At 51.8% G+C, this 22,364-nt stretch overlaps 1 protein-coding gene across 1 annotated transcript; it reads left to right on the forward strand.

Moving 5' to 3' along the window:
* The first annotated feature begins 1,126 nt into the window (after positions 1–1,126).
* HTR3A (5-hydroxytryptamine receptor 3A) lies at positions 1,127–16,915 on the forward strand. The gene is made up of 9 exons (XM_048827399.2): positions 1,127–1,349; positions 7,883–8,049; positions 8,804–8,848; positions 9,815–9,924; positions 11,468–11,637; positions 12,263–12,423; positions 13,624–13,834; positions 14,517–14,750; positions 15,417–16,915. Exons 1-9 carry the CDS (start codon positions 1,226–1,228, stop codon positions 15,713–15,715), a joined length of 1,521 nt encoding a protein of 506 aa, XP_048683356.2. The 5' UTR covers positions 1,127–1,225; the 3' UTR covers positions 15,716–16,915.
* The last annotated feature ends 5,449 nt before the right edge of the window (positions 16,916–22,364 follow it).

The raw sequence follows: 22,364 nt of genomic DNA on the forward strand, positions 1-22,364 counted from the left end.
AGTCCTAAGGTCCATGTTATACAGGAAATCAGACTAGATGATCACAGTGGCCCCTTCTGGCCTTGGAATCTAGGAATAAACCTCTGCGTTACATAAGAGCATGGAAAAAGAGGCAGCCCAATGGACAGGAGAGGGAAGATGTTTTCAGCTTTAGTTTGAAATGCAACAAAGGGTCGGATTGTGTCCTCACTTACAGCAGTGTAAATCAGAAGTCACACCACTGAAGTCACTGGAGTTATACGGGTGTCAAGCCTAGGGATTTTAATGAGTCCTTAAACCTGTATGAATTTGTTTTACTTGAAAACTTCCTCTTTTCTCTAAAAAGGAAAAATTTAAAAAGTAATCAGAAAGTTGTAATATTCTAGACACCTGCACACACTTGTACAACCATACACGTGCACACATATCTATACTTTCTTCCCTACGTGCCTGAATAGAGACATCCAAATTCATTGTGGGATAAGCAGGCCACACTCCACAGCAATCAATTCAGCTGCATCAATTTAGCCAGTTAAACTGAACAGACCGTGTGAAATCAACCCTTACTGACTACACATCAGCTGCCTAGAGGTAGCTCCTTATTTGAAGGCTGATCAAAACTGGGTGGGTAAACTTTAAAGTAGCTGTACACCCTCATTGGCCATATGATCCTTAAAACAGGTCTCATTGTGTGGATGTAATATATACGTTACAGCAGTTTAATACATCTTGCTGCAGGAAACCTCACTCTCTTTTCATCCAACCCACTAGCAGAGCGATAGTTAACATTATTCATCCCCATTAAATTCCAATCTCAAATCGGAGGGTTTTGTCTACAGCAAAAATGAGACATTTAAAACAAATTATAGAAAAACCACCACCATCAATTCTATCTGAAACAGCTTTTAGCCAGGTCTCAGGTAACAAATTGCCTCCCTGGTTAACCTCATGCAGACATGCCAGTGCCCTCCCTGCCTGGGGAGAGACTGAGAGGCACTGTGCATTTGTCCCGTGTGACATCAGTCCGGGTGGGTGGGTTCCTTTTTTATCCTCCCAGCCTGAAATGTGATGCAGCAGAGGAGTCTGATTGCAAGATTAATTACGCATTTTCAAAAACCTGACCTTTGGGGGGGGGGGGGAGCGAGCAAAAGGTGTACCTGCTGCCCTGATTAGGTTCCCTTTATCTGCAGAGGGATGGATAGAAGCGGGAGTCAGAGCGGAGGAGAACCAGAAGACTCAGTCCTACATGTGGAATCATTGTGAAGAGGAACTAAGAAAGACTGCGACCCTCTGGATCAGAGCCATGCCACCCTCGACTCTTTGGGCATTTCTTGCTCTGCTGCTGTTCGCTTTTATGTTTCAAAGTGAAGGTAAGGAAACTTATGGGAAAGTTAGGGGGAGTCTTGTAGGTGCTGAGAGATGGGTAGAAGTATTTTAATACAAGCCTGATGGCTTAAATTCTGTGCATGAAATACACCAATTTTTTTTTTAAAGAGACACTCATGTTATCACAATTGATCTATACAGCTTGATGAAGGGGGGACACCCATAACAGGTTATGGAAAGGGTTCTGTGATTTTGCATGTTCAGAGGAGTGTCAGAAATGCAGGTCAGGCTCTGGAGCAGAGAAATTAGCAATAGCCTTTGTGACAGGCTAACGGGATGTTTTTAGACTCGATAATTTTAGACTCAATAATAAAAGGCTGCAGAGTTGAAAAGTTTAAGCTTGTTTAGTCAGAGAGGATTAAAAAAAAGAGAGAGAACACAGTGATATATATATCAATTTGGAACCTGTTGCCCAAACACTTGAGCTTGGTAAACAGATATCCCTACTAATGCTTCGTTTTTCATAATGGAGGACTAAATATTTTTGGACGACAGTTAACAGAACAGATGATGAGTTGTTTTCCATGCTCCTACTCCCAAGCAGTGCAGACTCTCTCATAACTGTCAGTTATTAGTTAGGAATCATTCTTTATTGTTGTCGAACTTTCCCAAGCAAGGGAAGCAATATTGTGGAACCAATGCAGCTGTAAGGTTTCAAAGCAAGGGCATGTCTGAGATTTCCTTTGAAGGCAGGTTGGAAACTGTCTTTCATTGAGTATCATTTCTGGCCCCCAAAACTGTTGCATTAGAGTGAGGATGCAGAAGAGGAAAGGAAGGAATTGCTGTCCTGAGTAAACAATGATAAAAGCAGGGAGGAAAGGGTCAGATCCTCAGCCAGTGGAAATCAGTGCAGCTGCACTGAAGTTAGTGGCCCAGGCTGATTTATAACAGCTGAGCTTCTGTCCCAAATATATTTTATGGGGGTGGGGGAGAGACATAAACACAATGAAAAAGCAAAAGTGGCAAGATCAGCTAGGAAGCCACTGCCCTGGAATCAAAGTCACCAGGACTCTTCAAGTCACAGCTGGCTGGGCACCTATTGGAAGAAGTCTAGCAAGGTCAGAGTCCCACACAGATAGCAGAAGATGCACTAGACAGCTTAATGTTGGCCTCTTCCAGCCCTAATCACTTTATGCTTCACTAATGGGTCGCTCCACTAAAAGCTACTGTCACATCATCTAACCCCCTCCCCCCACCTCCCAGCCCCGCCAGCAACCAACGTTGTTCATGGCGTTCCTCACTTTGAGAGTTTGGGAAGCTACAGCCAGCTCCCTACAGCACCCGCTCCTCTCTGGCATATGCAGGAACCACAGGGTGTTTGAGGAAACTAACTTTAACCAACCAGCAAGAATTTCACATGGACTTTAATGCCTTTTTTCTTTCTGGTGAGTGCAAACACGCATAAAACGCGGTTCCTGTGCTGTGGACCTGCCTCCCCTGTGCTCAGAGTCCCCCTTCCATGCCAATGAATGCTATTTTAAATGACATGCCATAGATAATCCAGATCCCATCCTATTAGCCCAGCCTCATCTTAGTTCCAAGTCTAGTTTTAACATCTGGCTTGAAAATGATTAATAAGCGTTGAGCACGTACCCTCCATCTTCAGCGTGCAGCCAAGCCCATTAGAGATGAGGAGTTGGGCTGTTTTCCCTCCATTCCCTTCTTTTGAGCTCCACTCTCCTTGTGTCTGTTACTCAAGCACTCCTGGTTACCCAAGGAAACCCAGAGTTTTAGAAACAACTTCAACAGGAAGTGTGAAGGAAAAAAATATCACATCCATGGAGCCTGCTTTATACATACCCCAGAGCATTTGCAGTGCCTCATTGTTCATTATAGGAGTTTGCACCTTCCCCCAAAGCATTTGGAGACAAGATGTAGGATGAGATGACACCTGACAATTTCTGTTTTCTCATCCTACAATGAGACAAGCCTCAGAGCTACTGAAAACTCAATTTTCCCTCAGGATCACAGTGGTAGGAGTACTAACGTGTGCCGATGAACAACGCAGATCTTCTAGGAAAACTCACCATTTAATAAGCCTGAATGGGTCTCATTTCTACACACAAGAGAGCTATGCGTGAAGCCACGATAGAAAACACCTGGAAGGAAAAAAGCTGCTTCTTTGTTTAGAGATTGATGCAGAAAAGTGAGATTTCTCCCAAGATACCTAGGCAAAGAGGGAAAAAAAAAGTGTCCCAGCAAATTAGACCTTGGTGTTTCTTTAGAAATCTAATGAATCTGCAAAGTTGCAAGTTTAAAGCTCTTATTCCTGCAGAAAGATTGTGGTTGATTAGTTTTGATTTGATGGGAGTAATTCTGCAATGAAGATCTGTGGTCCAAAACTCCAGTCGAATGAAAAAGGGGGCTGACAAAGGGTTCACCTGTTTAAAGATGCTACCTGAAGTCAATACACTACTAACTGAGGGCTCATGCAGGATGTAAGTAGTGCACAGGGTGTGGGCTGACTTTTCAGCACTGGAGTCACTTCCACCCTAAAGGCGAAGTTGTCCCCCCAGCCACCTGTACTGGTTCTGTCTCCAAGGCCTTGTGTGTGATATCTGCATCCTGGCTTCCCTCCTGCTCTGGGCAGCTGCCACTGGGAGCTGTCCAGCAGCAAGCCTGCTGAAGAGAGAGGCTGGCATCCTGTGTTTTCATACCAATACTGCCTGCAAGAGGTAAAGGCCCAAAGGCGAAACTCCGGTGACTGGTACTTCTCAGCTTGGCAGGGCTGATCACTCTGGGTATGTCTACACTGCAGCTGGGAACGTGCCTCCCAGGCCAGGCAGTCAGACAAGTGCTACTCTGCCCAAGCTAGCATGCTGAGCCTAGCTATGGAGATGTCGCAGCACTGCAGCGGCTGGGGCTAGCCATCCAAATCCAAGCAGGCCCAGCCCGTTGGGTCTGAGTTTCAGGATGATTGCTGTTAAACTCTTTGACTCACCTGAAAATTTAAGAGAAGGGGGGTTGATTTGGGAACATCTGAGATTTTGATTTTTCACCCCAATTCAGGATGAAAGAAAAAAAAATCAAATTCTGAACAATCATCAGGATGGGAAATCTGTTTCCCAGCCAGCTTTATTTCTCGCTCTCTCACGTGCACACACAAACACACGGCAAGACTAGGTTACCTACTGAGGTGTCTGAATTCTACCAAATTTTCTCCTCTTCTGAGCTTACACAGCGCTGACATGAAGAGCAGCTCTGTGGAGCTCAAAAGTTTGTCTCTTTCACCACAGAAGTTGGCCCAATAAAAGATATTGCCTCACCCACCTTGTCTAATATCCCAGGACCCACACGTCTACACCACCTCTTCATCTGCAGAGTTTGGCAGGGCAAGCCCCAAAAACAAACCTTTGTGAGCCCACTATGACAGGCTGCACCATTAAGGGCCACTTGGAAGAGAGCGTGACAGAGTCGACAGCACAACGACCAAACAGCCTGTTTTCCTCACCCCCCTCACATCCTCTTTTGCCTTACACAGACCTGGCGGGGGCTCATGAGCCCAGCTAACTTGGAGGCATTATAGGTCCTAGGTAAAGCTTTTTTGTTTTTGTTTTTTTAAAGAAAGATGAAAGGCCCCTTCGTAGACAGCTTTTCCCAAGTCCCTGCAGATCTATTCCAGTCAGCTCCTTTTATTACATGTGAATTGTGCTCTGGTTAGATGGTCATGTTTGCAGGCTGAGCTGCAGACAGGGTTCTGTGACTTTGACTTGACTTTCACTTCACAAGTTGCCTTGTGAACAGGAGCACTGCATTGGGGGCAATCTGTTATGCACTCAGTGCTCACAGCATTAATGCAGAGAGCTTGCAGGACTGTTTGGAGGCCTGACTTTCAAGATACCAACAAGTCTAAGTATTAGCAAGTGCTGCTATTTAACTACAAAGTGAATAAAACTCTGTTCAAAGGTTCCAAACGGACAGCACTGGCAAGTGGGGACTTGATCCCCTATCTCCAGGACAGGTACAGCCCAGGCAGTGGCAGAGTAACCTTTTCTCACACACCCTCTCCCCCACCAGTCACCCTTGCTGCATTTGTGGTGGGAGGAAGGAAGGAAGGATTATTGACCCCATTTTACAGATAGAAAACAGACAAATTAAGTGATTTGCCTGGGTCACACAGGGATTCTGTGGTGGGGAGAGAACCTGAAGCCAGATTTCTGGAAGTCCCAGACCAGTGCTTCAACCACAACGCTGTCCTTGCTCTTCAACTTTCTGCTGCAATATTTGAAAAAGCGTTCCCTCAGCAGGAACAAACCAACCAAGCCATGCTTCCTTAAACACAGCCTTTTGTTGCGGGCCAGTGTCTGGAAATTCACTCGCTCTCTCAATCCCTCCCCCTGCCCCATTGCCAGACTCTTTCTGGGGGTTTGATGGTAATGTTGTGACTGATTGGTGTGAAGGTGCCAACCAGGGAGCAGTGTTTCATTACTACTAAAGCATGGGATCACAACTATCACAGCTTGTGATGGGCCCCTCATTCATTTGAAATCCCACCAGCTCTGCTAACACTTATTAGGCAGAAAGGAGAGCTACAATCCATAACTCCTTTCCTTTTGTCAGTCCAACACAGAAGGAGAGGAGGAGCCCCGCTAGCTGGTTTGCTGGGCAGTAATGAAAGCCATGATGGTGTATGGAGATGGCTTGCAGAAAAAAGGTTCCCATTGACTTCAGTGGTGCCAGAGCAAGACCTTAAACCATCCCCACATCGCAGCTGATTATGGGGGCAGCCAAGGAGGGAGGAACAGGCCAAGCAATGGGTATTTGACCGACATCCAGGCAAACCAGCTGCTCTGCTGTTGCTTTCCAAGAAAAAGTCTGGCTGTAAAAACATTGGCCAAGACTACTTGGAAGCTTTCACAATGTATGAAACTCTCAGAACCTGATCCATGCTAAGACTACCATTGACTTCAATGGGCTTTGGATCAGGTCTTCAGTCACATAAATACTCTTTAAAAAAATCAATTAAAGAGGTAAATGAATTAAACATCTTGGTTTCTCTTTAGCTTCAGCCTCTTCCTCCTACTCCTGTGCCCTCCACTTCTCTGGGATAATTTGATTTAAAAAAATACTGAGGGAAATTTTAAATATTCCCCGGGTGGGAATAGTCTCACCTCTGCCATTGATCCTTGTCCATGTCTGGAGATGACAGATCTGGAAGCTAAAACTCCTTCACATGTCACCTCGTACCCAGCTCCCACAGAGAGCCCAGGGAGAAGGGCCGGGAGCTACCCATGCACTGAGCTAGCAGGGTGGCTTTTTGGAAAGAAAATATACATTAACCATGAGGTCAGTCTTGCTGTAAATCCTGTTCCCAGTAATAACACAGGCAGCCACCTCCTGAGTGCCCCCTTATGGCCAGAGGTCCCTCTAAGACACCTGGCCTCTGTTTTCCCCTCTTCAGAGCCCTGGAGAAATCCACAGTCCACAGGCAGTTCAAACAATCCCCACAAGGGGCCATATTTATTTAGTCTTCTGATACACGATGGACCTCCAGGACCCGACCCCACTTCAGCGTCTCTCTCCTGATCCAAAACCCCATGGAGCCTTTCAGAAAAACAGTACATAAACTCAGTCTTCATCCCAGCTTCAGCTGGGCACATCCCCACCACCCTAAGTGCCTGTCTTTCTGCTCCCCAGCAACCTCCTGCCTGGAGTTTGTTCTTCTCCACAGCCCCTTCCAGTTGCAGTCTCTTCCCTGCTTGGACAGAGACTCTCCCAAGTCTACCTGCCTGGAGCTTACTCGGCCCTGCTTCTGAGCTTTTCTCCTGCCAACACAGAGCCCTGCAGGAGCGTTCTTACAGCCTGCAGCATCTGCAGATATAACTTCCCCTTCACTGCCACTTCCTGCTCCTTTCGTACTGGAACCACCTGATTCCTCTCAGGTGGGGCTGATCCTATAATCAGGGTTGCCTTAGCCCCAGGCTCTGCAGCCCATGAGGCAGGCCAGCCTGTTACACCACCAATATGCACTCTGTGCTCTTTTTGAATGGAAGAAAGATCAAACCCCTTTGAGTATGTGCGGACCTTGGGCAGGACAATTTCAGGATGCCCAAAAGTTATCTGAGAGGCAGAGAGATGTGCCTGCAGTACTTTGAGCAGCTGGGAGCCAGGCTATAGGCTGCAATAGTTCAGATTAGTGGAGCTCCCCATCCCACAGCCAGACTGCATTGCAGGGTCTCAAGCCCAGACATATGCCCCGGAGCAGACAGTTCCATGTGGTGAGCCAATAAAGTGCTTCCTTGTTCTCTAGTCGACAGGAGCCACACTGAGCCAGTCCTGGGTGGGAGTCACTCCCCACCTGAGATGACCCGGCAGGCGCTGCACTGAGCTGGTCTTGGCTGGAAGCTACTTCAGCTAGACTGAGCCATGCTTTGCTGGGAGTCGGCTTTCCCTGAGCCAGGTTGCTTTGCGTCAATTGTGCAGCAGCATGGAGAGAGAGGGAACGGGGAAGGTGAGGCACTGAGCAGGTTCATGCCCAGAAATGAGTCCAAGGAAATGTGATTTTTTTTCCCCTTAGCTGCTCGGAAAGGGAACAACAGGACTTTGAACTCTGCCAAGCCAGCCCTGCTCCAGCTCTCCAACTACCTGCTGGCTCATTACAGAAAGGGTGTCCGGCCAGTTCAGGACTGGAGAAGGACAACCAACGTAGCCATTGATATCATGGTATATGCCATTCTCAGCGTGGTAAGTCCTCTGCTTTGCCACTGAGCCCAGAAGCCGTAACACTTCTGGGGCTGAGGAGTGGAGGTAGGTACCTCTGAGCCTAGGGAGGTTCGTATGCCACTAAGTTTTTCCACATCCAGGGTGAAGTGTGGAGACACATCCTCTTTAGGAGCTGGACTTAGGTAAACTAGGGCAAATCACTTGGAGCCATGTCTTCAAGTGCTCAGAAACCCTTTAGGCACCTAATTAAGGGTGAGATTTCCAAAATGCTCAGAACCCAACATGCTGAGATGTTATGGAACCTGGCCCTAGGTATAATTTAACAATATTCAATGCACCGTGCCAGAGAGGCTTGACCACAGACAAGGCAGAGTTGCTACAAGAAGCCATCCACACCCACCCCTTACTCCAAACTGAAAGAAGTTTGCTCTAAAATGTGCTGGATCAGTGACTGTGTCTGAAGGCCCCTCTGCCAACAGTTAGAGGACAGACAGGCCTTCTGACGGGGAAAGCTGAAGAGCTTAAGAAGGCCCATCTGTGTCCCAAAGGATCTGCAATCAGAGGTTCTGTTGCTTGTTATTTTGCCATCACCCCACCTTCTCCTCTTGTGTTCTTGCCAGTTGATCCTCACTGACATCTGGAGCCGGGTGATCATTTGTACCCAAGCCCTTCCTGATCGCTTTGGGCCCTTGGCATTAATGACACAAGACCAGTAACCCCTGAGCTGTGAAATGCCCTTCGCCGGTTTCACCCTTTTGCTTTTTATTTCCAACAGGATGAAAAAAACCAGGTGCTGACAACCTACCTTTGGTACAGGCAGGTGAGTGGCTGCAACCCTCCCGGCTCTCTCGCCCACTCTCCTTCGGTGGGACTTGCCCTGGGCCCTCTCCAGGGTTAGTCGAATTTATCGCTGCAGCGCCGGCACCCATAGTAACATGGCGATTTCTCAGAAAGCCCTGGAGATGTTGAGAACGCTTTGTGCTCAGGAGCCATGTTCTTCTTGGGGGGGTGCTGGCCTGTGGGGACTTTTTGCTGGAGACCATCAGTGCCTCTGTGAAGGCAGGCCTGCTGCCTGCTTCGCCAAAGGAAACTCGGACATGTCTGCTGCTCACGTCACTCTGGCCAGCTCCTGGCTTGTATTCTAACTTCCATTTTCCTCATGGGGCAGAGGGAGTTTACTCCCACAGCTCCAGGATAGGAGGAGACCAGTGGGGCATCCCCCTTGGCATCCACATGAGAGTTCTCACTTTCTTTTCACTCAGAGCTCCCCGAGCACACCATCCTTTTCTCTTTGGCTATGCAAAGAGAGTGCCCTATGGGCTCCTGCTGGTTCTCAGCTAACCTAGTTCATCCCAAAATGAGAAATGCAGCCAAATGAATAGCTGGGACATGGATATATCCACAGAGTCTCCAGAAGATTAGAACAGTGCACAGACTTGCTCCAACACCAAGAAGACATCCCCTTATGCAGTATGTAGCCAACACGTAAAACCCAGCACCCTCTGGAAAGCAGAGAGACCGGTGGTTCAGAGCGTGTGCACATGGATGATAATGTCCTAGCTTAGTGCAGCGAGGTCAAAACCATCAGAGGATAACCAGTAGCATGTGGGGCACAGAGCTATAGGATTAGAGGGGAATGGGTGAATGCTTTAAGCTTTGTATAGTTGGGCAAGTACAGTAATTGGGAAGATAGGCTTTGCTTTGTATCTAATACTCCTGCCAGAGGTCGGGAACCGGCCTGGAATTGATCCTGCTGCCTAAGTCCCCTCTTATCTCACTTCTGCAGCACTGGATTGACGAGTTTCTCAGGTGGAATCCAGAGGACTTTGATAACATCACGCAGATGTCTATCCCCACCGAGAGCATCTGGGTACCAGACATCCTCATCAATGAGTTGTAAGTGCAGCAAAGTTCTCGGACAACAGCCCATGGGGCCTGGAGATTTAACTCTCTCCCGCCTCCCCCGCAAGTTCACATTCCACTTTGTATTCCCAGCACTGCTGCTGGTTTGCACAGAGCTGGCAATATCCCCACATACCGTACGCTGCAGATGGGAATAGCTCAGGAGTTGGGACATTTCCAATGCTGGCTGACTATAAACGTTCATAATTACCCTTGCTGCATTTGGGGTGGAATTCAGATATTCAGAGGAAGGTTTTGTACAGGAAACACAATGCAGGGGCAGCTGCAGAACTGCCAACCCTTCCTTGGGAAAGAAATCTATTGTTCTTAACCATCTCTATTCTGCTAGGATTTAAGGAGCTGCCATGATCTCAGGCACTTGCCACCCTTTAAAAACTTTACAGCTTTGCTTTGTGCAGTGTGATAACTTCAGTGAGGCATTCCTGGTACTAATCAGAGGGAGTGTGTCCACAGAGAGAGTCCTACGGCAATGCTAACGAGATGCAAAGGTATAGGGCTGTGTGCAAACTCACCAGCCAGGGAAGTTAAAAAAAATATCATCAAAGCCCCAGCTAAAGTCATTTCCCCCCTTTCCTTCAAGGCTCACTTTGTTTCTAAACACATGACTCAAAACCAGACCAAATCAATCCCCAGCTATCAGCTCACCAGCCCCTCTGAGGCCTTTCCAACCCCAGCCAGCTGGGAGGACCCAGGACCCAGCTTTCCTCTAGGGTATTCTCCTTTGCACCACTTCCTCCCTTCCTTTTAGAACCATGTGACGAACACAAACCCAGTAACCCCATATGCATCAGAGGGGCCTTGTCACCAAAGGTAACTGTTGTATGTGTCTGTCCTTTGAACGTTAAGGAGTCTGCCATAGTCTATTGTGCTTCCTACAAGTATTATTTGTATTACAGCAGTGCCTAGAGCCCCAGCTGAGATTGAGGCCCTGCAGTGCTGGGCGCTGTACACACAGGCAGTAACAGAAAGCCCTGCGCTGCAGAGATAACAGTCAAACTAGACAAGTCACCCACTGAGAGAAGCATTGGAGCTATAGTTTGGCTGAGTGGGGGTGATGCTGGTAACTAAAGATGGGGGGATGACTGGTTGCGGGAGGGTTTGCGGTGGGAAAGAAGAGATGGGTCCACAGAGCTGGAGAGTCAATAAACGTGTAGGTTTCTTTGGGGAACAGGTAGGATGGGCTGCTTGTCTCCTTGGAGAGGTTCCTGGGCACGAGTCAGCTGGCAGCAACAGGCTCTAAACAGAGACCTCTGCATGGTCTCAGGCTGCTGGACAGCCCAGCTTTGCCGGCTTCAGGCTGCCCAATGCCCTGCCAGGAACGCGAGGGTCACATCTAGCGGGTGTCACAGCTGCTACCATTCCTAACAGAGATGCTCTCCCAACTGTCCCGGCTAGCCGGCCTTGGGGCACTCCCATCCACTGCAGCTGGCATTTCACCACGGTAGAAAAGAGCCAAAGGACTCCGCTTTATTTATTTATTTTTGACGGGGGTGTTCTCATTCTTTGTGCCCTTCAGCGTGGACGTGGGCAAGTCCCCGGACATCCCATACGTCTACATCCGCTACCACGGGGAGGTCCAGAACCTCAAGCCGATCCAGGTGGTGACTGCCTGCAGCCTGGACATCTACAACTTCCCCTTCGACGTGCAGAACTGCTCGCTCACCTTCACCAGCTGGCTGCACAACAGTACGTGACAAGTGGCCCTGCCTTCCCCGCTGCACCCTGCCCTTCAGGAGCCTTGGGAAGGGAGGGACCAGGCTAGCTAAGAAAGCCTCCAGCTGCATGGGAAGTCAATATGACCTGGTCTGGGACTCTATAACTCGCAGTCACTTGGTGGGTCTCAGTTTCATTCCCAGTGGACATTGCAAAAGGCACAAAATGGTCCTCTCACCAGCAGGGAAAGCAAGGACTGAGCTGGTTGGGTTCCCTGGGTCAGTGCTGGGCTCATTGGTACAGGCAGCCTGGGGTTAGCTTGTATTGTTAGCCCATGGCCGCCCAAGGAGGGACAGAGCAGGGTAAGAGCTAGCGGGGCGGAGGGTGTCATGGAGCAATCACAGTCTCTGGGAGCACGCTGGCTCAGTGCAGGCCATGCCTCACCCCCCTAGACAGCCCTAGAAATAGGGAACGCATGCAGGCCAATCCGTCCTTGTGAACAAGGAGAGAAGAGGAATGTGGCCTGGAAGGGAGGAGCGTGACGCTCCCAGATCTTGTAGGATGGCTGTGGGCATGGAGTGCATCAGCAGTGTTGGGGGAAGATGTCCCTTCCCCTCAGGTCCCCAGCCCTGATGCCCACCTCTCTTCCACCCCACAGTCCGCGACATCAACATCTCTCTGTGGCGGCAGCCCGAGCTGGTGAAATTTGACAAGAGCATCTTCATGAACCAGGGAGAGTGGGAGCTCCTCTACGTACTCAGCCAGTTCCGGGAGTTCAGCGTGGAGGGCAGCGACAGCTACGCCGAGATGAAGTTCTATGTAAGGGCCCTCCCCTGGTTGGGTGTGGGCCGTGTGTGTTGGGGGAAGGGAGGAGAACTGAGCTGGGGAAGCACCAAGATGCAGAAGGCAAATGGTGCCATTCTCTCCCTACTTGTGCAACCGATCTCCTGGCTCTAAAGCGTGCAGAGAGGCTGCTAAGCAAACCCCGCAGCATGCGCTGCTGCATATCACGGTGGGGATAGCAAGGACTGTTGCAACACAAGCTGCAGCACATCACTCATACAAGGGGACAGGACTCCCAGCCTAGGTCCACTCCAGTGCAGCTTGCACCTGGTTCGCTCACGGGAGGCAAACGAGGTCGCTCAGCATGGCTTCTACCTGATGGCCAGCTTCCCCCTTTGGGTCCAGCTGCTGCCTACAGACTACAGAGCTTCCCCCAGCACCCTGGTTTGAGCCAGAGTTAGTCGAACATCCAAGAAACACACACAGAGTAAGGCCAGATGCCGTTTGTTTGACCCATCTGAGCAGCCATTTCCCCCAGCATGAAGTGGTTCTATAGCTGGGGCCCCCCTTCCAGGGCAGGGCCGTTCCTTCCACTTCCAGGCCATAATATGGCCATAGAGCATTAAAAGTCTCCAGTGCTGATGGTCCGAGGATCCAAGCCACTGCAGGTGTGTGGCTTAATGGGCTGTTTATTGGGCAGCTGGTGACTATAAATAAGGAGCCCAGAGGGTGCGCTGCGGTGGGGTGTGTGCATGGAGGAGCAGCTTTGCAACCGGAAATGCAGGCCAGCTGAGCCGGATGCCCTTGCTCTCAGTCTGTGCTATGCCCATGGGCCTAGGCCCTTCATTTAGAATGGGGGCGGCCAGGCAATAGCCAGTCTCAGCTCCACAGTGCCCTGCCAAGCTGCTGCTGCCAGTTCAAAGCCAGACCAGGGGTCACGCGTTAGGGCGCTCAGGGTGGGAAGCAGGCAAAGCTCCCCACAGCAAACGAGCAGGGCTGCCGCAGAGAGGAACACATCACAGCCAATGCCATATGTGCCTGCAGAACATAGCAGCCACTCAGCCAGACCCCTGGGGCCAGCAAAGCTCTTGGCCTTTCACTTCTGACAGGGTTGCCTGGCAATACCAGGCCCCAATAGCGGTGAAGGGGAGCCAGGCAGCCACGGGCCTTTATTCCCGGATGGCCTCCTCCTGACAGGGAACTCTCCACCTTCCCCGCCCCCTCTTGTGCTGGCAGGTGGTCATCCGGAGACGCCCCCTCTTCTACGCCGTCAGCCTGCTGCTCCCCAGCATCTTCCTGATGGTCATGGACATCGTGGGGTTCTACCTGCCTCCCGACAGCGGGGAGAGGGTGTCCTTCAAGATCACCCTCCTGCTGGGCTACTCCGTCTTCCTGATCATTGTGTCGGACACGCTGCCGGCCACTGCCATCGGGACCCCACTGATAGGTATGATAGCACCCATCACCGTGATTACCTAGGTGTGCTCACATCCCCGGTTGAAATCTAGCATCTGTCTCCTTCGCGGAGTCCAGAGCCAAGAAGGGGCTGGACGGTGATAGTCTGGGGCAGATGAACTGTATGGCCAGAGGATCTGGTAGGACAGTGCACTGGACAGAATTGTGTGGGGGTGCTGTGGGTTGGGCATAAGGACCATTAGCAGAGCTGTGGGAGGGAGAAGACCAGAACTAGGATAGCAAGAGATGGGGGCTGTGGGTCAGGGTTGAGGTGTACTGGCAGAGCTGTGTGGTGCTAGGGAGGCCAAGTCTGAAGTAGGAGGGTCTGCTGAGGGCCAGAATTACAGGGCGCCCGCACAGCTCCAGATGCACTTGAGGACAGGAACAACCAGGGTGGTGTATCAAGACTGAGGGGAATTGTCAGAGCTGGGTGTGGGGTGACTAGGACAGGAATAGCCAGGATGCTGGTTGGGTCAGGGTTATGCTGAGTGATACGCTGAGCTGCCAGGGGTCCCGGTAGGGCTGGAGCAGGAGGGGGTACTACATGTGAGGAAGACCTAACATCGAGAGAGGTGAGTACAGAGAGCTCACCCAGGCCCTGCCTGGGCCGTGCCTAGTTTTAGCCGAGAGACTGACCCTGCTGACCATGGACCATTGCTGCCTTCCTCTGGCAGGCGTCTATTTTGTTGTGTGCATGGCCTTGCTGGTCATCAGCCTGACTGAGACCATCCTGATCGTGCGCCTGGTCCACAAGCAGGATCTGCAGCCTCACGTCCCTGACTGGGTCAAGCACCTGGTGCTGGAACGAGCCACCATCCTGCTCTGCATCCGTGACAGGAAGAAATTCTACCCCAGCAGGACACCGAGTTCGGACATCAGCCGGCACCCAGAGAACAATGACAGCACAGGTACGAGCTGTGGCTCTGGGAAAGGGGGTAAGGGCCGCAGGGAGCTGGCCTCCTGGCTGCACGTTACTATCACAACCAAGGGGGGTAAGCTGCATGGAATTAGAAAGAACTCAGGGCTCACCTGGTGGAGCTAGACCATGATGCAGGGAAGCAAAACACCTGAACCTGCATGATAGGGTCAGCGTTGAACTCAAATCCTCCTGGGGCATTAGCCCCAAACCGTGAGAGGGGCACCCCACTGCTCTCAGCGGGACCCCGGGGACCAACTCTGCCCAGGAAGTCCATGTGGCCCAGGAAGGAGCAATGGAACAGGATCCCCTTTGGGCCACACAGCTCGGGGACATCGGCCCTATTGCACAGCTTACAAAGGCACCCCAGGCATCTTCACTCCCTGCTGGCCCCGGGGCAATGGGGCCAGAGCACCACCCCTCTTTGGAGCACACGCCCCTTGGCCTAGCACATAGAGAAAAGGGACATACTAGATTTAACCCCCCTGCCTGCCCCCAGAGGCTGTTTGCTGTAAGAGAGGGTGGCTCTGGGCCAGACACTGGGGAGGGGGGCTCAGAACCCCACCTCTGGGGTGGTATAATGCCCAACACAGCCAAGCTCAGCAGTGCAGTGCTGAGACCTCTGAAAGGCTGCCCCCTCTCTCTCTTGTTCCTACAGCCAAGCTGAACCACTACGGCTGCGAGAACCTCTGCAAGTATGAGAGGACAGCAGGCGCAAGGCCATTGCCGGCACCTCCGGCACAAGGAGAGAGCTCCCCGGTGGTGGAAAGCATCCTGCAGGAGATCGCTGCCATCCGCCAGTTCCTGGAGAAGCGCGACGAGTTCCGCGACATCGCCCGCGAGTGGCTCCAGGTGGGCTACGTGCTGGACGTGCTGCTCTTCCGGGTGTACCTGGTGGCTGTGCTGGCCTATAGCATCACGCTGGGCACCCTCTGGTCCATCTGGCAGTATGCATGAGCCGTGCCGGTCTCTGCAGGCAAGAGTGACAGGGCGCTCCACTGCCATGTTTTAAAGGGGTCATTCCCAGCTCCACGGACTTCCCTGTATATTCTAACCACAGAGATCCAGTGCCTAGCAGTTCTTCAGCGGCACTGGTGTAGCATAGGTGGGCTCCAAACACCATGGCTGGGAGATGGTTAGAGAGGGATGAACAAGCTTTAATTAAATCTGAGCCAACGCTAACCTTAGCCTAACCCCCTTTCCGGTCTCCAACTAACTCCCTTCCCACTCACATGCCGCACACCTACTCCCCTAGTCCCGTTCCAGCTCCTCTCTCATTTCCATCAGGACACAGAGAGCAACATCCCACCACACAGGCTGGCCTCCCTGTGCATCCGGCCACAGCAGAAGCAGGAGATGGTGGGAATATACCAAGGGAGCCTGAATGTGCACAGTTCCCAGGCTCACACGCCTCGACTGCTGGGTGCTGAGCTGACCAGAGCCCTAGGAGGCTGACTTAGTCCCAGTCCAGACCCAAACACCTATCAATTTGTTTATGGGGTGCGGGGGCTCCCAGCCACCTAACCCCAGCCTCTCCATGCCACCTCAGTGCCTTGCTGGCTCTGCGGGTGCTTTCCTCACATCGGTAGCAATCCATGTGCTTTTTCAGCCCCTTACATCTCTTATCCTAGCTCTTACCATACACTTTAGCAAGTAGGATTTTCTTGTTTGAGTATTTCTTTCAGGTTACTGTGTAGCAAGTAGGTCTCTGTGAAGGTTGAATAGCTGCATGCTGCCGGGAACAGCCGGTAATTTGATGGCATGGCTCTTTTGTAAATAGCATCCCACGTAGACTATGTGCTGTGTATGGTGTTTTGTTACCTGTTTCAATTGTCTTACCCAAGAGATCTTGGAAAACTAAATAATAAACTGGATGTTTCATTCACTAAACCGAAGAGGACAGAGAGTGACTTCATGTAGTGGCACGTGGGTGTTGGATAAATCCACTCGGCAAGGTGACCACAGGAAAGCATGGTAGATATTTGGAAAATGTCTCCAGCAAGGGCACTCCATACTGGCCTAACCCTGCTCCCATGGGAGCAGAAAAAGTCCAACGCTGAACACATTCGCACCTCCCGCCCTACATGACTGGCACTGGAGTGCCAGGAGTGTTCAGCACCAAGGACAGAGACTACAGGAGAAGAGCACCGATTGACGGCTGTGTGTGGCGGGCAGGAAGGAGGGGCTGTTTAAATGCTTCTCAACTTCGCTGAGGACTCTTTTGCTCCTTCCCTTTAAGCCTAATTAAGGCAGTGGCCCATTCACATGGCACATACTGTGTCAGGCTCACACATGGCTGGACACAGGGGCAAAGAGCAGGGACCAATTGCACCTAGCACAGTGGTCTCCTGGTCCACGATTGGGGTGACCACAATCTGACTAAGCCCTTGGGGTGGCTGTGGAGGTGCTGGCCATGGGGAGCCCACTTTAATGTCACAACTTCCATCTCCTCTGTGCTCCTTGGTCAGCTTATCCCATCAGCTCTCTTTGCCCACTGATTCTATTGTAGGGCAACAAATCCTCATATCTACGTGCACATGTGGACACTGAAGGCCAGGAGTTCAAAGCCACATAGACTGGTGTCAATACTGTGGTGTCATATCCACCATTCCTGCCCCTCTGCCACCTGGCACATTGCCCAGTGCTGCCTAATAGCATTGGCACAGCAGAGCCCCCAGTGCACACTTCGCACACGTAACCCATGCCTCCACAGTCTACCCTCCTCTCCCACCCTGACCTGCTGGATCCTTGGGCTTTATACTAAAGGCTTCATGCCATGTGGCCCTGGAGCTCCTACCCTGCAAGCACAGACAGTGAAATGACCTGCTTTGGCCATCCAGGAGAGAAGAGCGGAGGTTGGGCGAGATCAGGACCAAGCTGGAGGACACAATACTTAATTCTCATGGATCCAGAAACACTGAGCCTCCTGCAGTCCCTGGAGGCTGGGCTCTCTATCTATGTGTTGTCTCACATGGCTGATTCAGAGAGAGCTGCCTTTTGTAGCCGTAAGGAGTGAGGCTGTGTGGTGGGATGGGGAGTGAGGTGGAAGGGATTAGAAATTCCAGAGGTGACCAAATGGAGGCAAAGCTGGGGTCAATGCAGGAAGACATGGAGCAAGATGGGAATGGGGACATGGGACCTGCCTCCCATTGTCACATTCTAGTGCTCTTCATTGTTCACCAACTCCACCTAGCATCTATTATTGCCTGCACAGCTAGCCCAGTTCCTTCTCAAGTGTCCCTTCCTTCCTCTCACTCAATTTGCTTCAGCTGCTTCCCTTATGGTGTGTCCATCACATGCAGCGGTTGCTCTCATTAACTCCATCAGCACAGAATAAAGCACCTGGGCCTGTTTTTAACTCTCTCTTGCCTGCCATTTCATCAGAACCAGCTGCTCACCAGGCTTTGCAAGTTTCTTTCCCTCGCCTGCCTGTATTGCATGCTTGGCCAACAAAACCCCCTTCAGATTCCAGCTCTGCTGAATGGTAGCTGGAAAGCACTAATAGAGTGATGACAGGCTCAGCTTAACACATCGGTGGGCTGACAGGATCACTCTCCACCTCCACCAGGGCCAAGGTGCAATGCTTCCCTTGAGGAGGTAATTCCACTGTGCACAGCAGCAAGGGAGGGAGCCCCCCAGAATCATGGCTATGCCCAGAAAGGCTGGAGATGAAAGGAAATGCCTCCTCTTGTTTCCAGAAGCACACTCTAGTATGTCCTAGTGTTCTTGGGTGAGAATGTGATAAGAATGGTAATTTCCTGCCATATCCTTGGGAAACCTTATTGAAATACATGCAAGTATCTTTGCGGTCCATTGTATTAAATAAATGGTTTACGTATTATTGTGGGCTGGGATCCTATGTAACCTCTCGAGGGGGCAGATGTGACAGATACAAGACCTGGCGGCTCAAAAGGACTATACCGAACAATGGGCCAGACAAGAACAGAACAAACAGCGTGAAGCGGTTTTCCTGGGGCATCTCTAGGGCGAGGTGAATGCAAATTCCCCACCTTGGGTTATGCCAAAACCCCAGCCTTTCAAAGCTACATCCTGAGGAGTGGGCCATTGTCTGCTGATCACCCGGTACATGAGTAGCTCCGTATGCCTCCGACATTCCTCACCTGGGGCGCAAAGCAGAAATCAGAAAGGCAAAGAGAGTCCTTAAGCAGCTGAGCTCCCAGTGCTGCCCACCAGGGGCCTGATGCTGCCAGTGCTTCGGGGTCATCGCCGCCGAACGCTGCTTGTGGAGAAAGTGCAGTGCTCCTGGAGACACACAGCTCACAACTCTGACCCATTGCCCGCCCCAAGGGTGACCCCTTGTTTGACTAAGACAAGGCCGTGTGCAATATCCTCCCGCCCCCAGTCTGTTCCCTTTCTTCCTCACCTCAGCCTGCCACCTTATCCCCGATCCAGTCTCCAGGTCCTCATGGGTCTCTCCCACAGGTTCTTGTAGCTCACTCCCAAGCATCGTGGTCCTTGGGTAGCAGCTGTTCCAGGGGAGCCATGAAAAGCTGCCCTGAGCTGGTCTCAGCTGGGCATCATCTCCATTTGTGGGATGGCTGCAGGCCTGGCTCCATAGCTGAGGTCACTGAGCACATGGCCTCCTAAAGTCTTCACCTGCAAGAAAACTCAGCCATGAGTGACAGCTGGGGACCGGGGCAGAGTGGGTTCTTGGCAGCACGACCTGTGTTAATGTGCTGATGGTCGGTAAGTGGCTGGCTATTGATGAGGTGTCCAGCTAAAGAGTTAGTAAGACACTAAATCAGCCCATTGATCCTGGTGAGATCGATGGTGCTACAGACCTGATCACTGCAACGGGCAATTAACATCCTCTGGAATGAGCTGCCTTCATGTAACATCAAACGCTTCAACGGACAAATCCAATCGGCCCACTGAACTGGGCTCTCCCACTGCAGGGACTACATGTCTGCGTGGTCCACGTGGATACCCGGAGTGGGCACACAGACCCTGCTCTAGCACCTTGATGTACAAGAAGTCCCCAGTCTCCCCCCACAGCTGGGTCTCCCATCTCACTGGGTTGAGTTGGGGCTCCGGGGGCAGCATGTGCCACCCTGGGAGAAGAATTCTTATAGATGAACTAGAACAATAGAAATTTTAATCCCCTTCCCCAGCCCCCATTAATTCTTGTTTACTTGGGCACTCACCTCTCCCACTAGCCTTCCCCAAAACATGTAAAATGGGAAGAGGGATCAGGGGTTCCACACTTCTGGCTCCAACCTCCTCCCCCTGTGCCAACGAATTGCCAACGGAGTAAGTCCTTTGAGGACTGGGCAGGAGTTACCTGGGACTCACCTCACTGGAACAACCCCAGGGACTGCCTGTCTGCAAAGCCCACGGCGGTGGGGGACCCCAGAAAGAGCCATGCCTTTAGCCAGTCCCAAAATGCTCAGGCCAGATCTTGGGGGGCAGGAATGTTTGGGAGGAGGAGGGAGAAGCATGTTTCACCTGCTGCCTTGAAATGCTAAGGCCAGCTGTGTGCCAAGCCCGTTGATTGCTCTAGGAGAGTAACCCCAAATAATCTTTAATGTTATTATGCAGGCAGCACATATCCCACTTTGGGGCATCTGGGGCAAGGGATGGAGGGAGTCCGAACTACCACACCCCTTATAGGTGCATGTCCATGCAACCAGACAACACAGCAGCAGCAAGGAAAGCTGACGACCCCACTGAAGTCAAATGGTGGATGAGCAGACGTCTCCTGGGCAGGCTTTAGCCCTGATCCCCACTGCCTCCCGAGGCATCTTACAGGTCTCTGAGGAGCTGCCCCTATCATGTGGGCTTGGGCTGGGAGGACGCCACTCACCCACCTTTTAGTAGACACTGGGGTAAAAAAAAATAGACAATTGTGGGAATCACGTCAGTTCTGCTTGGCCTCAGGGCCCCTGGAAGGTGCTAATCCCACTGCAGAGGGCTGACAAATCTGATCCAAGCCATGCATCTCTCACCTGCCCCAAGGCCTCTGATACAAGCCCTGCACACACCTACGCAGGAGGAAGCTGCTGTCCATGCTCAGCTCAAGCTCTCAACAAACGAAGGCTCAGCCAGAATCCATCCCCGCCCCTCATGCATCACACGGTGGGGGCGGGGGGGTAGCAGTGAGTCCGTAGCCACATGCTGCCATCACTCCTGCATGGGACAAGAGGGCCAAACAAACAGAGGGGCAGGAATCCCCCCTTCTTTAGGCTGGAGCCAAGGAGCAATGATATCACAAGCAGGATTACAGCTGTAAAATGTAATCCAGCCTGGTAATCGCTTACTTAGGGAAGGATCCACTTAGCTGTATGGTGTGGCCAGGTTCACAACCCAAGAGTCTCCGTGCTGGCCTGTGCTCAGAGTGCCTCATCTCCAGACCCAGCAGGCTGGGGTCCATCCTCCCAACTGGCACCAGCTGCCCCCTCGCTGGTAGCCTTAGCAGAAAGAGCAATGGCTGAGTGAGCCGCAGAGACTGAACTCCCCTTCGAAGCTAGCACAAGTAAGTTAAGCTAGCAGGACGTTGCTACATGTGATCTGAGCTTGGTGGCTGGCACGAGTCTCCACTGGTGCTGCAATGGCCACACTGCTATCCTGAGTCTGCGACTACCTGGCAGGGTGCCTCATGCCCAGCTGCAGTGTAGACAAACCCACTGAGGCCTGGGAACAAAGACAGGCAGCGCCTCTAGCTTGGGCTGGACCCTGCTGCCCAACTGCCCGATACTCACGCTGGTCTCTGAGCTGAGCAGCCTGCCTCACCTGCATGTGGAAACCTGTGCTGAACCCCAGCCTGTGCTCCCCGCCCCCAGGGGATTCCCCGCTCATCCCAACCACCAGGCTGGGAACCGGCAGGGGGCAGAGGAGGGGGGCAGGCAGAACGAGTGACGGCACTCGGTAGGGCAAAAGCTGCTGCAGGAGGCAGGAATCTGTTCTGCTGCAAGAGGAGGGGGAAGGAGTTGGGATGGGGCCCGAAAGAGGTTCTGTGGGCTCCTGGGGCCCACAGCCCATGCTAGGAGTCCCAGGCTTTCAAGATGGGTCAACAGTGGTGCTGGTACCAAGGTGTTTGGAGCTGATCACGACCATGGCAATCCCTGAGCACAGCCTGGCTCGGTGCCTAGGGGAAGTGATATTAGGCTGGGCCTTGCTGCTTAAGCAGCGAGCATCCTGTGCGTTTGTTCCCAAGTAGCACTCATTCAAGCCTGTGTTCTGGGCTGGTCCAATAAATGCTGGCACAGGGACACTCGCCAGTGAGCCCCGTGTGGCCAAGGGAGCACACTCCTCACCCCAGAATCCCCAGCAGCCCTAGGGATGTCAAGTCAGACTGGCCCAAGTGTGACCCCAGCCTCTGGTCCCATGACCACTAGAGTCCCCATCAGTGGGGATGGGAGTTGGTGCCTCCAGTGCAAGGAGCTACGTACACACTACAGCTATGAGTCAAGGCCCTGGCCCTCTCCAAGCAAGATCTCAGGGACTTCCTCAAAGGAAAAGGTCAACAAGATCCAACATGAGCTCCCTGTCCTCTCCTTCCCAATGCCAAGCTCAATCTACTTGACTTCTAACCTGACCCTTGGTTCTCACCCCTCCCAGCTACTGACTATCCTCCCCCACAACCTCA

The sequence above is a fragment of the Caretta caretta genome, chromosome 22 (genome assembly GCF_965140235.1).
Source record: "Caretta caretta isolate rCarCar2 chromosome 22, rCarCar1.hap1, whole genome shotgun sequence".
Lineage (NCBI taxonomy): Eukaryota > Metazoa > Chordata > Testudines > Cheloniidae > Caretta > Caretta caretta.

Bases quoted from the DNA above. Each gene is read 5' to 3' on its own strand.
- HTR3A (XM_048827399.2), top strand. From the start codon at position 1,226: ATGTGGAATCATTGTGAAGAGGAACTAAGAAAGACTGCGACCCTCTGG. The intron at 11,638-12,262 runs GTACGTGACAAG...TCCACCCCACAG, and splicing joins CACCAGCTGGCTGCACAACA to TCCGCGACATCAACATCTCT. The intron at 12,424-13,623 runs GTAAGGGCCCTC...TTGTGCTGGCAG, and splicing joins ACGCCGAGATGAAGTTCTAT to GTGGTCATCCGGAGACGCCC.